General features: G+C 38.7%; 1 protein-coding gene across 7 annotated transcripts in view; it reads right to left on the reverse strand.

Moving 5' to 3' along the window:
- Nucleotides 1-11,638: 11,638 nt before the first annotated feature.
- Nucleotides 11,639-15,275, reverse strand: part of ASAH1 (N-acylsphingosine amidohydrolase 1) — a 45,319-nt gene continuing 41,682 nt past the window's right edge. For all 7 annotated transcript variants that reach the window (XM_024131486.3, XM_028481232.2, XM_028481231.2 and 4 more), the window contains 4 exons: nt 14,107-14,238; nt 13,877-14,000; nt 13,390-13,446; nt 11,639-12,182 (listed from right to left, as the gene is read on the reverse strand). In XM_024131486.3, the coding sequence (XP_023987254.1) occupies nt 12,093-12,182; nt 13,390-13,446; nt 13,877-14,000; nt 14,107-14,238 (403 nt within the window). In that variant the 3' untranslated portion in view covers nt 11,639-12,092. The remainder of the gene's footprint in view (nt 12,183-13,389; nt 13,447-13,876; nt 14,001-14,106; nt 14,239-15,275) is intronic.

Below are 15,275 nucleotides of genomic sequence, written 5' to 3' on the forward strand. Positions count from 1 at the left end.
GATTGTTCCAAATCTAATTTTTCTGCGGTTTTCCCATCTAATAAATGGCACTTCCATCCTTCTACTTTCTCAAGACAGAAACCCTGAAATTATCTGTAGCTCTTCTCCCACATCCAAATAGTCAGCTCTACATTTAAAATGTAACTAGAATCTAATAATTCTCACTACCTCTTCTACTACCCTCTTTATTCAAGCCACCCTTATCTCTTGACTGGATTATTGTGGTAGTTTCTTAATGCCCCTATCTCTTCCTTCCTTGCCTTCCTATAACTGAATCTCATCACAGTAGCCAGAGTGATTCTGTGCAGATGTCAGTAGCTTTCTATTTCACTCCAGTTAAGAGCAAAACAGTCTTTACAAGACTCTATGGGACCGGTTCTCTACCTCTACCTCATTTCTTATTTTCCCCATTATTCACTCAGCTTCAGTCACACTGACTTTTTGCTGTTTCTCGAAAAATGCTGGGGACCCTCCCACTGCTGGACTTTTGCATTTGCTGTTCTCTCAACCCAGAATGCTTTTCCCAGATATCTTTATGGCACACATTTAGTGAGATCTATGTGTATCCAACTTAAAATTACAACCTCCACGAATTATTCTTATTCCCTTGCCACGTTTTATTTCTTTGCCTATTACTTATCAACACTGTATTACTAACTTGTCTTATTGTCTGTTTCCTCTTTACCCCCTAAGTGAAGGGTAAGCTCTATAAGGGCAGGAATTTTTCTCTGCTTTGTCCACTGCAATATAACTAACGTTTAGAGCAGTTCTTGGTATATAGAAGGTGTTCACTGTCTATGAGTAAATGATTAAATTCTTTTAGTACTCCAAAGAGAGGTTTAAGTTCTTACATTTTACTAAGTAGGATTGGCTATCTCATTTAATTATGACAGATTCTCTCCACTTCAACAGTTTTGAAAAGAAGAGTGTAATACTCCTATAATAGTGTATTTCAGACGGAAGAGTTCCAGCTGAGGAAAATGCAAATATATACCTAGCTATTCTTTTTCAAATCTGCTAATAGGTAAGTCATATGCATTGATTGATATGATCAAAATGAATATGGAATTATTTAAAATGCAATGAATTCAGTGATGTGATATGACAGCAGATTTTAAACTAATCATTGGAAAGCCTTTCAGAAAGACCAGGTTTTTACTCAAATTTAAAAGTATCTACTAGGGGCTTCCCTGGTGGCGCAGTGGTTGCGCGTCCGCCTGCCGATGCAGGGGAACCGGGTTCGCGCCCCGGTCTGGGAGGATCCCACATGCCACGGAGCGGCTGGGCCCGTGAGCCATGGCCGCTGGGCCTGCGCGTCCGGAGCCTGTGCTCCGCAACGGGAGAGACCAAAGCAGAGGGAGGCCCGCATACTACAAAAAAAAAAAAAAAAAAAAAAGGCTGGGCCTGCGCGTCCGGAGCCTGTGCTCCGCAACGGGAGAGACCAAAGCAGAGGGAGGCCCGCATACCACAAAAAAAAAAAAAAAAAAAAAAAAGTATCTACTAAAGGTTTCTGAGAAGAGGATTCTCTCCCCGCCCCCCATTTTTCTACTAAATGGTCCATGAAAATTGGTACCGTAGTTTGGCAATATGCACTGAAATTTTTCATGATATGTATATCCTTTGACAGAGCAATTCAATTTCTAGAAATGTATCCTAAAGATAAACAGCTTACTAAGTTGTAAGAATTCTTTTTATATTCTGGATACTAGTCCTTTGTCTTATATATTTATTATAAATATTTCCTCCCAGTCTGTGGTTTGCATTTTCATTTTTGTCTTTCAAAGAAGCTGTTAATCATGTTATGTCATTTTTTTTAATGCTTGGTACTTTGTGTCCTAAGAAATAATTTGCCTATGCCAAAGTCATTGAGCTTTTTTTCCTATTTTCTTCTAGACGTTTTATAGTTTTAGCTTTTACATGTAGGTATATCCTCCATTTTGAGTAATTTTTTTGTATGATGTGAGGTAAGGATCAGATTTATTTTCCTCCCATATAGAAATCCAGCCTGCACCATTTGTTGAAAAGACTATCCTTCTCTATTAAATTATCTTGCCACCTTCATGGAAATCAGTTGGCCATGTGCGTGTGGATCTGTGTGTGGAATCTCTTTCCCACTTATTTATATGTCTAGTCTTACATCCATGTCATTACTGTAGCTTTATAGAAAGTCTTGAAAATAGGCAACATAAGACCTCTAAGTTTGTTCTTCTTTCTCAAGAACTTTTGACTATTCTATGTCCATAATCTTGCATTTGCAATTTTAGAACTGTCTTCTTAGTTTTCACAAACAAAAAAAGCTGCTGGGATTTTTACTGGAATTACATTGAATAAATAGATCAATTTGAGGAAATAAAAATGTAAACAGTATTGAGTTTTCCAATCCATGAACCCTGTATAGCTTTCCATTCATTTAGGTTGTCTTTTGGCTCTATACAGAAATTTGGTTTGATAGTATTTGTGTTTGTCAACTTTGCAGTGTAACTACCTGTCTACAACATTTAATACTTGTGTAATAACTCAGCTCACCTATTATTTGCAGGACTTTGGCTATCCTCAGTATTCTGGCATTGCTGATTTCATTGTCACCGATTTGTGAAAAGGGAAGTGGCTAGGTTGGTTCTTTGAAAGAAACTGTTGTTCTAGAAAAGAGGTAATTGTTAAATCACCACCACTGTTTACTGCCTGGTGGCTAAATTAACCTCCCTGTGGGAGACAAGAACAACTTAATGTTAACTCTTCTTCAGAGCAAGTGGATTCCACTCTACCTACCTCTCCAAATAGAAAGCCAAACATCCCTAGTGTTCGGTAAATACTGTTACTGAGGATCCAAGATGTGGGAAGAACAAAGGATAGGGCCAACCTTATCAATAGTTTCTAACCTAAAAGGCAAATGGAACCTTGCTTGCACTGGCATCTTCCTATTATTGCAGAGAGTGGCCGAGTAGGGCAAAGAAGGAAGAGCAGTGTGAGTGTGGGCCTCTCTTGTCTGTGGGGAATATGCTGATCACATAGGAGGTCAGAGAACAAGTACAGTGTAATCACAATATTAAACCACAAACATCACGTTATGTTTTTTCAGCAAAAACAGGGCCGTGTTCTATTTGCTATTTTGCAGAGAGTTAATTTCATTTTTTTGTGGGGGGGGGTGCGACGTCAGTGATTGGTCAAGCCCTTTGAAGGCCATCTGTGCCAAGTAAGAATATTGTTTGTATGAAATACACCATGAATTCAGCAAAGCATCAGACCCATCAAGGAAAATTATACTGAGAAGTTTGGGTAGAGGAGATTAATTTGAAGTCTTTGTGATCTATACAATTACTGAAGGTGTTTAGTATTACAATAGATGCCAATACCTCTGTTGTTTTTCACTGAAATGTTTTAAAATCCACATCTGTCACCATAAAAAGTCATGTCAAATTTATTTCTCTATCCTTATCATTACCCTTCCCTAGCACTTTAAATACAATTAAAAGGAAAGGATAAAGAAAAGAAAGCATATGTGTGGGTACTGTTCAGTATACTCTGCATCCTTCATTGTTCTGAGAACTTTTTTTAAAAATTGATGTGTAGTTGATTTACAATATTGTGTTAGTTTCAGGTGTACAGCAAAGTGATTCAGTTATATATATATATTTTTCAGATTATTTTTCATTATAGGTTATTACAAGATACTAAACATAGTTCTCTGTGCTGTACAGTAAATCCTTGTTGCTCATTTATTTTATGTATAGTAGTTTGTTAATCCCATACTAATTTTTCCCTCCCCCCATCTTCCTCTTTGGTAACCAGTTTGTTTTCTATGTCTGTGAGTCTTGTTTCTGTTTTGTATATAGATTCATTTGTATTATTTTTTTTAGATTCTACATATAAGTGATAAAATATTTGTCTTTCTCTGACTTACTTCACTTATTATGATATTCTCTAGTCCATCCATGTTGCAGCAAATGGCAATATTTCATTTTTATGGCTGAGTAACGTTCCATAGTGTGTGTGTGTACGTCTTCTTAAACCAGTCATCTGTTGATGAGCATTCGGGTGTTTTCCATGTCTTGGCTATTGTAATAGTGCTGCTCTGAACATTGGGTTGCGTGTAGCTTTCAAATGAGAGTTTTCCTCTTTTCTGGACTTAAGCCCAGGAGTGGGACTGCTGGGTCATATGGTAGTTCTATTTTTAGTTTTTTAAGGAACCTCCATACTGTTCCCCATAGTGGCTGCACCAATTTACATTCCCATCAACAGTCCAGGAGGGTTCCCTTTATCTCCACACCCTCTCCAGAATTTATTATTTGTAGGCTTTTTGATAATGGTCATTCTGACCAGTGTGAGGTGGTACCTCATTGTAGCTTTGATTTGCATTTCTCTAATAATTAGCAATGTTTGCATCTTTTCATGTGCCCCTGTTGGCCATCTATATGTCTTCGAAGAAATGTGTATTTAGGTTCTTCTACCCATTTATTTTATTTTTTGGATATTGAGTTGTATGAGCTGTTTGTGTATTTGGGAAATTAAGCCCTTGTTGGTCACATCATTTGCAAATATTTTCTCTCAGTCCATAGGTTGTCTTTTCGTTTTATGGTTTCCTTTGCTGTGCAAAAGCTTTTATGTTTGATTAGGTCCCATTTGTTTATTTTTGGTTTTACTTTTTTTGCCTTGGGAGACGGATCTGAGAAAATATTGCTACTATTTATGTCTGGGCGTGTTTTGCCTATGTTCTCTTCTAGGAGTTTTATGGTGTTATGTCTTATATTTAGGTCTTTAAACCATTTTGAGTTTATTTTTATATATTATGTGAGGGCATGTTCTAATTTCACTGTCCAGCTTTCCCAACACTAGGTGCGGAAGAGACCGTCTTTTCTCCGTTGTATATTCTTGCCTGTTTTGTTGAAGATTAATTGGCTGTAGGTGTGTGGGTTTATTTTGGAGCTTTTTTTTTTTTTTTTTTTTTTTTGCGGTACGCGGACCTCTCACTGTTGTGGCCTCTTCTGTTGCGGAGCACAGGCTCCGGACACGCAGCCTCAGCGGCCATGGCTCACGGGCCCAGCCGCTCTGCGGCATGTGGGATCTTCCCGGACCGGGGCACGAACCCGTGTCCCCTGCATCGGCAGGCGGATTCTCAACCACTGCGCCACCAGGGAAGCCCCCTGAGCCTTTTTTTTAACCCCGTGCTGGCTCTTCCTGAGGAGAGCTAATAGGCTTATTTAAGAGCACAAAAATGCATGTAACAGTCTCCACAGAGACAAGAGAATTCTATCCTCTTCTAAATAGCGCCAAAGTCTAGCTTCAAGCTCTAGGATCACTAACTCTAGCAGCCCTTGCCTGAAGCAGTGATCGAATAAATCCTCTTTGATGTTAACCTCCTCCTCCTGTGACACAGTAGTCACTAGAGAGGGAGTGTGTGGCAAGGAGTGGAAGCTGCGGAAGGAAATGGGAGGGAGGATTGTTTAATGTCTTTAATGTCTACAGAGACCTTGCCTTTTCTTTTTTGCCCAACATGGTATCCCCAGTACCTACCTAGCAGGCCACCCATGTTGTTGAATGTGCTCCCAGGTATATTTTTAACAACCATATTTGAGTGATTATTGTGAACTCTATACAATTTGCTAAGTTTTACATAGGTATACACCCGTGATACCCTTACCACAGTCCAGATAATAAACGTATCTATCATCCCCCAAAGTTTCCTGAGGCCTCTTGGGAATCCTTCCCTCTCACCTCTGCCCTACTTCACCTCATCTCCAGGTAACCACTAATTTGCTGTCACTATTGATTAGCTTGCATTTTCTAGAAATTATATTAATGCAGCTGTACAGCATACGTCTTTGGCTTTCTTTATGCAACATATATTTTGAGATTCACGTTGTGGCATGTACCCATAGTTCATTCCTTTGAATTGCTGAATAATATTACATCATATGGACATACTGAGGCCGCTAGGTGGTGTTTGGGGGACTCCGAGGAGCTCCGATGCTTTATGTCTCAGCACAGAAAGAATTCAGCGAGAGGCAAAGTGATGCATAAGCAGTGACTTATTAGAATAGGACGCTTGTGAGGCTTGCAGGCAGGTGGGCAAGAGGGTGCCACGCTCCGAGAACTTAGTGGGCTACGGTTTTATAATCAAAGGAAAAGTGGGGAGAGAGAAAAGACCACCTTCTTCCTCATTCTTGAGTAGACGTCTAGCTTCCATCATCAGCTCCTCCTCCACGTCGGGTGGAGTTTTCTTGTCCCTACGTGGTCAAGCCGAGCAAAATGATAGTAACATACACTTAAATATGGTAAATCATCTTAGGTTTTAGTATAATGTCACCTTTTCCTCATATTTTGTTTTTAGTGTGCGCAGAAGAGCATGTGCTAGGCATCATTTAACTTACTGAGCTCACTGGGCAGGATGTGGGTCTCTTGCCACCACTGTTTTATTGTTTTGGGGTATGTCTCATGCTTCTGTTGCATGGTTTTGTTGCTAAGCAACCCTGCTTTCTTGAGTGATCATTAACTTACAGGGGTCTCCCATACTTTTTTCTTTACTTACAGTCCCCTAGTGGGATTAACTCTTTAATTACCTAATTTGTCCCTTTACTCTGTCCCTATCAATAACACCACTGTTATCCATTAATCTGTTGATGCACATTGGATTGTTTCTGGTTTGGATTTCCCAGTGTGGCTGCACCGTCTTACATTACTCCTCCCTTACACACTGAGGGTTCCACTTCACGTGCTCCACATCCCAGCCTACACTTGGTATTATCAGTCTTTGTAATTTTTAGACATTCTAATACATGAGTAGTGGTATCTCATTATGGTTTGACTTGCGTACCCCTAATAACTAATGATCTTGAACATCTCATGTACACATTTGCCATCCATATGTTGTCTTTGAAGTGTCTTCACATATTTTGCCTATTTTTAAAATTGGGTTGTTGGATTTCTTATTTTTGAGTTGTAAGAGTTGTTTATATATTCTAAAGTCCTTTATTAGATCAGTGATCTGCAAATCTTTCCTGAGCCTTTTTATTATTTTTTCAGTGCCTATTAAAGAAGTTCTCAATTTTGATCGAAGCTGATTTACTATTTTCTCTTATGCATCATGCATGTAGTATCATATCTAAGAAATTTTTCCGTAACCCAGGGTCACATAGATTTTTCTCCTCTTTTCTCCTAGAGGTTTTATAGTTTTAGATGTTTACATTTAGGTCACTGATTATCATTTTGAATTAACTTTTGTATATGGTGGGAGATATGGATCAATGTTCCTTTATTTTCTGATTTAGTATCCAGTTGTTCCAGTTCCATTTGTTAAAAAATACTATCCCTTTTCTACTGAATTGCATGTGCACCTACTGAATGAATCTTCGCTCTGTTCATTTCCTTGTTGAGCTGCAGGAAGTAAGAAGGATATAGAAAAGGGAGCCAGACCTGTTTGTACTTAGGATAAAATGTAATCATGATAAAAGCAGTACCTTGAAAGCCTTCCAAGCAGAGCACCACTTAAGTATTGCCTTTATGAATAAGGCCAAGGATCGCTGCAGCCTGGTTTTATCTGTCTGTCTCTGAGCAGACACCGTGGAGGGACAGAATAGACTCTTTCTCTTATTCCAGTGCTGGATAAGTTGTTGTCCCCAAAGGCTTCTGGAATGCAGTGACTCAGTAGCCATAAGGGTTGAATGTTAGGTAAGTTGGTGTTTCCAGAATGACTCGATTTACAAAACGGTAATTGTAGAGCCCTGGATACACCACTCAGTGTTGAACTTGTTGACTTCAATGTGAAGTGCTTCAGTTACAAGCTGTTGAGTCTGTCTAGGTGGAAAGTGCTGTCTTGGAACACAGGGCCAAGAGTCACAATTCCTTGATTTCTTCCCACCCTTTCAGATCAGATTTTCCAGGTTTAGAGGGTCCTCCATTGGGTTTTCCTTCTCCTTTTTTCAGGAGAAGGAAACAGGTGCCCTTGACACAGGCACCTGTTATCAGTACTCATAGTGGACCCTTCGCCAAATTGGAGTTGTAGCCCACCTGACCCCGTCTCCCCAGGGATGTCTTTGCAGGATGCCCCAGGGATTCTTTGAGAATGAATCTGGCAGTGGAAATAGAGTAACTGTACTCACTCTTACAAATGTGTTCACCGATGTCATTTGACAACAATTACCGTCTTGAGTGTCTTGGGAAAGGGCATTCTCCCCACTGTTGGTGGACCACGTGTATAAAGATTCAAACATTCTGGCAGGCGCTTCGGTAGTAGCATACAAAATAAGTGTGCACCTAAACACATCTCTATTATCTGCTCTGTAAACTTTCACATACTCGAAATATGTTCACTTGTAGCATTACTTACAATTGCAAAACTATGGAAACAAACTAAATGTCCACAAAATGTATTTTAGAATCCTACAAAGCATTTTAAAAGTATGATGAAAATTGATAGCGACATGGAAAGAGATTCATACTGCTAAATGAAAAACAAAAATAAGCATAGGACATAGCACAGAGTATGTGTGAGGGGTTACCTCCCAGGAGAGGAGTGGAATTAGAATGAAATAAAGAGACTTTCGTTCCTTTTCATTAAAAAAATTTTTTTTTAACCAAAAGGAATAAATTACTATATTGTTTGTATATTTTAAAAAAATATTAAAATAACCTAGCCCACTGGCTTCTGTACAGAAGCCATCAAGTAGCTTAGAGGTGTAACTGATAAAAAGTAGGTCTGACACAAATTTAATATGGTATTCTCTGCACACAGAGAAAATCCTTTATTTTACTATACCTAGGTTACATAACTTTATTAATAAAATTTTAAAATTACTGTTAAGTAAACCTTGTGGCAGTATCTAAAGCAGAACATGAAAAAGCATTCCTTCTAAATGTCATCAGTGTCACTTGATAAAAAAAATTGCACCTTCCTGTTTTTCTGTGCTAAACTCTGGAAAATATTAGCTCTGTAAAATACTGTTGTTCAGTGCTAAAAGCTTTAAATTTGTTTTAATTCGAAGGGCAAAAAAGTTGCTGTGTAGGAGAACTAATGGAATCGTCAAAAATAAAATTATAAAAAATTCTTCAGTAAAAGTTACACTTCTGTTTTCTAACTTGGCAAAGCTGCAACTGGTTATTTAAAAATTTATTTCAAAGTATTTTACACAAAATGATACACCAAAGGATAATCGCTTTGGTTAAAATTCTAATAAACGACTTGAAAATTTTATTAGCTCTCCTCTGTGTTTGTTTTTAGTGCTGAATTTGTCACTGTTTTAAGTAGCTTAGTTGAAAAAAGAAAAAAGTTAAAAGCACTTGTACTCGACTCTTGAAATCTAGGATCTAGCTGGATAGCCTATCAATTCTATGATTTTAAAAAAAGAAGAAAAAATAGGAGCTATAATCTCTTTTCCTAAACAAGCACTTAATGATTTTAAAAAAACCCATCATATTAGCTCTTGGCATATTGAGAGCTTAAGGAGATGATAGAAAAATATTTTCAATATCAGATTATTTGGGCCATGGCAGATTTTCAACGTGAAAATGATTTGAAAAATATAAATTTTTACCTGGCTTCTAAGACAACGGTATTGTTCAGTACATACTGATTTGTTATAGATTCCCTTATTCCATCTAGCAACTGTAAATTAACAGGAAAAAATACATAATCCTGAAAATCTATTTTCTGCCGTCAAGACAATAAACTTAATTCTCTACTCATAATGACAGGGCAAGCCAATCATTAGGTGTTTGTTAGGTACACAAGAAAGTATTTATTTTCGGTAACTAAGATGGAAAGTCTTTCTTACTTATTCCAGTTGGTGATAATGGTTCATTGTACCTGAGTATGTGAAGAACAGAAACTGTTATTAACATCAAGTTTTTTCTCCTTGGTCATTGCTCCTGGGGGTAATGAGATTTCACTCACCCACACACACGTGGGCATGCATGGTCTTGCAAGCTGACGTGTTGTTAGAATACCCATCTCTTATAATATTTTGAAATAATGCTCTCACCCCAGTCTCATACCTGTATGTGGGAGTTGAAATTGTTCGTTTAGCCCAGTGGGCTACTGTAGAGCATAACCTGATTATGTTTTCCTGAGACTGAAATAGGGTTGGCATCGAACTCAGGTGCTACATGTTTTCAAAATTAAATTTACTGTCAGTGTGTAAGATATACATATGTATTATACAGATGTTATCTGTGTATAAAAATAACGTCCATTTGCAACTGACAGGCTATTTGGAGGCATCCGATCTAGCTGCCTATGACTGCTTTAACAATGCACATGCTTTCTGCAAATCAGTGTGTCATCATTGTTTTGAAATACTTATTAAGAAAACTTTTGATTAGATTCACCCATGCATGTCTGTGAATAAAGAAAACTACAACGGTTCTGACGTCTCCAACACCTGGAGGTTGGCTGCTACCTAACTGCCTCCTAACCTGAGCGGCAGTTTAAATCTGGATTCATAAAGCTAGAAGAAACCCTGGAGAAAACTGGGGTTAAACCCTCACTTGACAAAGGCAGACCTGAGGGTGTAGGAAGGCTTGGTGGCTTGTCCCAGGGCATGCAGCCGCGATGAAAGGCCTCCGGGTTCACTTTCCACCCAGAGCTCTGCGATGGTGCTTTCCAACCTTTTCGCATGCCATGGCGCACACAGAAAATGACAGTGTTTTAAGACACACTGAGGTAAACTGCAGGGGACAAGGGACTTCATGAAAAATTCAGAACATTTTCTATTAAAAAGTTATGAAATGTGTAAATTACAAAAGATTTTTAAAAAAAAATTAATCGAATCCTGTTTTCAACACAGATCCTCTTGTAATTCTCCTTGCTTCACTAAGATAATACTAGCATCACTGCAGTCGCACCTCCTGTCGGGGGGAGAAGCTGCCTCTGGACACACACACTCAGTTGATACCGAGGTTAGGGTTAGTCATGTAAGACTGTGACCATTTAGTCTTAAGTTGAATAACCCACTTCCATAACCCTTGTGATGTTAATTCAAATATTTTATTCAGCTCGGATTTCCCCATAACCCCACCCTCAAACCAACACGTGAGGTACACACTCAGCCCGCATGACTGCTGACTGACATTTCTTCCAATGACTGTTTACTGAATGTCACGAATACAGCTGACACTATACAGAAGTGAAGTAGCTACAGTCTTGCCCAACTGGCATACATTTCAAAACTCTGAAGGTCTGAAAGGTTAACAAGTCCTATCAGCACTTCCCATAGATTTCTGAAGAACATTTTTAGTAACTATACTTAGTTAAAAAAAAATACATATTGATCAGAAGGAAAGACTAAAAATCTATTTATTAAATGAATGATACGAGAGTTTAAAATAACAGTTCACCTCCCATTTTCCACTAGTCTTTGACCTGCTTATTTACTGTTGATTCATAGAAACCGGGACTGTTTTTGAAATTTATTTAATAACTTCCTGGGGTTAGTGGGTGGTAGGTTAATTATGAAAAAGGAAAGACTTCAATTCTGAGTATAAAAGACTGCCTTGCATACCGGTTACTTCAGGAACCCCAGAAAGTACTTCTATTCAGAGTCAAAAGCCCATGTGCTGCACATGAAGAGAAACATACGGCCGAATGCCTGTCTCATCCCCCTCCAATCAAAATCAGTGACATACACTGCTGTCACAGACAGCAAAAACAACAGTATATTAATTTTAATAGTAAGAGCCAGGAAGAAAAGACAAAAACATACAAATACGTAGGCAAAAGTGAAAAGCTGAATAATGTGGACTATTTAACTATTATACAGATGTACAGGATTCTGTGCCCACAGAGAGTCTTGCTTTATTCCATGGGGGTGGGTCCCACAATAGTTTCAATTGCCCATCCCCATCCCCAAATGAATCAGACTGAAATGAACCACAGTACATTCTGGATGACTGTTGTACTTCACTAAAAGGAGTTATCTGTATGTAAGAAAAATCAACCATTACGGCAAAAAAACATACCAAGCAGGACAAGCTCACACCTCAGAGAGAACCCGCCCTCAGTCTCAGTCTTTGGAAGGAGATCAGACGGCTGTACTTCTCAGCCCTGTGTGAGCTCCCATCTTGATGTCATACAGGGCGCATCCTATAGGCCAGGTGTGTGCTCACCAACCTATACAGGGGTCCGGGCAGTCCCGCAGGTATGTTTCAAATTGACCTTTGGTAACATCTATCAAGGCTGTGTATACCGTCAGCTGAAAGAAAAGTTATTTTTACTTTGAGGATGTTTTCAATTCTAAGATGACCTGACTCACATTAGCATTTCTTGTGGAATTGCTTATGAAGTTTCTTAACATTAAATAATTATTATATAATATATATGTGAAAAGATACAAAATAAGTATCATATAATATAAAGATCCAAAAAATTAATAAGTCAATAACAACTAAAACGACTGACTTCAGCAGAACCATTATTCCAGGTCATGATATAAACAGGCGTGGGAGAGAATCTTCAGTTCTTTACAAGGTCTTAATTCTGAGCAGTATATTGCTTCACCACCAAAGCTTTAAGACTCACTTAACCCTCCTCAAAGCATAATTTACAAAGACGAATGGCGTACTATGGAGTATAGACAGTTTAGCTTTGGCTGTCCTTATCCTGAAAGCATTTCTCACGCAGTGAGGGAAACTATGCAGGTGTGCAGAAGGCACACACCCACCTCACACAGAATGTGTAAGTAACCCAACTGTGAGCTCACACGAAGATGGTGTGGGCAAAATGAGAAGTATGGCGGGGTCAGTGGGCATAAGGAAGGCTTCCCTCAGGGCCGGGTTCTCAGTCACATGCTAATGAACAGGACAGTTTGTTCTGGCAGAGGTGACGGAGGCCCACTGATTTCAGGGAGGGTTTAGGAAAAGGACCAAGGAAAAGAAGAGAAGGAACAAATGGGGAAAATCAGAGGAATCAGAAATACACAGGAAGGGACTATTGGCAAACTGGATGATTAGGACACTTTTGCATATTTTAGCTGTAGAGTAGGGATAAGATAAAAGGATGTAATAACGTTTAAGAGAAACCCTAATCCACTAAGAAAGCAAGCTGTCTGAAAACATCAGACTCTGTCAAGTATCAGGTGCAGCATACAACATTCGATTCCCCACAGACGGAGAAGTCAAGACTGACATGCTAGACTCAGTCCGAATGCCATGTAAGTAAAGCTGGAAATAACACTGACCAAACTGCATTATCAAGCTGCAGTGACCAACTTCTTTGTCACATTCCAAGAGTTACAGTTTTGGTCACACAAAAACATTTTTAAAAAGCAGCCTTAAGCTGAACATGACTTGGGATTCTAGCTCTGATTAATCCAAGACAACAGGGAAACATAAAACATGGGATCAAATTCTTTTCCTAAAAGCAAATTAATTAATTAGTTTTTTATTTATTTAAAAAAATACCTTGTTGAGGACAGGTTTTGTTGACAGGACATCGTACATGGTTGCAAATGAGATATTCTAAAACACAAAAATAGTTCTTTTCAGTACATTAAATACAGATGTTGGCAGCCTTATCCACACAAGTGGGTCATTAGACCAAGACATTCTTCAGTCACCCTCCCCCCTCCCCCATAAAAGAATTTCCCTTGGGGTCACTGTTACAGGCGATGATTCTAATATATCACATTTTCTTTCTTTCTCTTCCTCCCCTCTTGAATTCTTGCCATTCAACTCCACAGAGTGGTGTCCAGCATTAACTAAGAAACGAAAAAGTACGGCAAAATTTTGCTCTTTCCATTAAAAACAAAACAGAAACTCAGTTGGGACTGTCCAGAGACAATGACCAATAGGAGGTTTATAAATTCTTCAAAGGCCAATGAAAAATGCCAGAATGGAGATAACCTTTAATAGTCACCATTTCTTTCTGTATATGACACTGTGAATGTACCTCTTGGGTTGTCCGGTTTAGACACATCTTTGCAGGTGTTCTGCGATTATCAAGGAAGAAGGGATTTTTCCAACGGTCATAATTTGTTTGTACCACATACCATATACCCTGCTTGGGGTCGAGTCTAGATACAAAAAGAGAGATTCCTCCTAGGTTTCATGCCTTAAACCTGTACATACATCAGTCTATGCTTTACTGTCTGCTTATTTTGCTTCAACAAATGTACTTACTCATATATATCCAAAGACTGTTCTCTGCCTCGTGTAATCACACAACCCTCCCCAGACTTGTTGCCTCCCAGGATAAAGTATGCTGGGGCCAATATCTTGGTTTTGGTCAATATAGTCTTGGCTTCTTCATAACTATATAGAAACATTTGAAACAAAGGAAACATTTTTAGTTGACTTGGAATGGGAATTTTTTAGCTGTGGAAACTAAGGGGAAACAAATATCTGAGGAACACATTTTTTAAAAAAGGATAGTGAACAATGGTTCAGGAAGAAACAATCCCTGACTCTAAATAAATAAATAAATAAATACATACATACATACATACATACATACATATATACATATATATATATAAAAGAGGTGGTCACAAAGCACCAAGCTGATCTCCATGTGCTATGCAGCTGCTTCCCACTAGCTGTCTATTTTACGTTTGGTAGTGTATATATGTCCATGCCACTCTCTCACTTTGTCCCAGCTTCCCCTTCCCCCTCCCCATATCCTCAAGTCCATTCTCTACGTCTGCGTCTTTATTGCTGTCCTGCCCCTAGGTTTGTCAGCACCATTTTAAAAAAAATTTAGATTCCATATATATGTGTTAGCATACGGTATTTATTCTTCTCTTTCTGACTTACTTCACTCTGTATGACAGGCTCTAGATCCAGCCACCTCACTACAAATAACTCAACTTCGTTTCTTTTTATGGCTGAGTAATATTCCATTGTATATATGTGCCACATCTTCTTTATCCATTCATCTGTTGATGGACACTTAATTTGCTTCCAAGTCCTGGCTATTGTAAATAGAGCTGCAATGAACATTGTGGTACATGACTCTTTGAATTACTGTTTTCTCAGGGTATATGCCCAGTGGTATTGCTGGGTCATATGGTAATTCTATTTTTAGTTTTTTAAGGAACTTCCATACTGTTCCCCATAGTGGCTGCACCAATTTACATTCCCACAAACAGTGGAGGGTTCCCACTTTTCTCCACACCCTCTCCAGCATTTACTGTTTGTAGATTTTTTGATGATGGCCATTCTGACTGGTGTGAGGTGATACCTCATTGTAGTTTTGATTTGCATTTCTCTAATGAGTAGTGATGTTGAGCATCCTTTCATGTGCTTTTTGGCCATCTGTACGTCTTCTTTGGAGAAATGTCTATTTAGGT

Source organism: Physeter macrocephalus, chromosome 20 (genome assembly GCF_002837175.3).
Source record: "Physeter macrocephalus isolate SW-GA chromosome 20, ASM283717v5, whole genome shotgun sequence".
NCBI lineage: Eukaryota > Metazoa > Chordata > Mammalia > Artiodactyla > Physeteridae > Physeter > Physeter macrocephalus.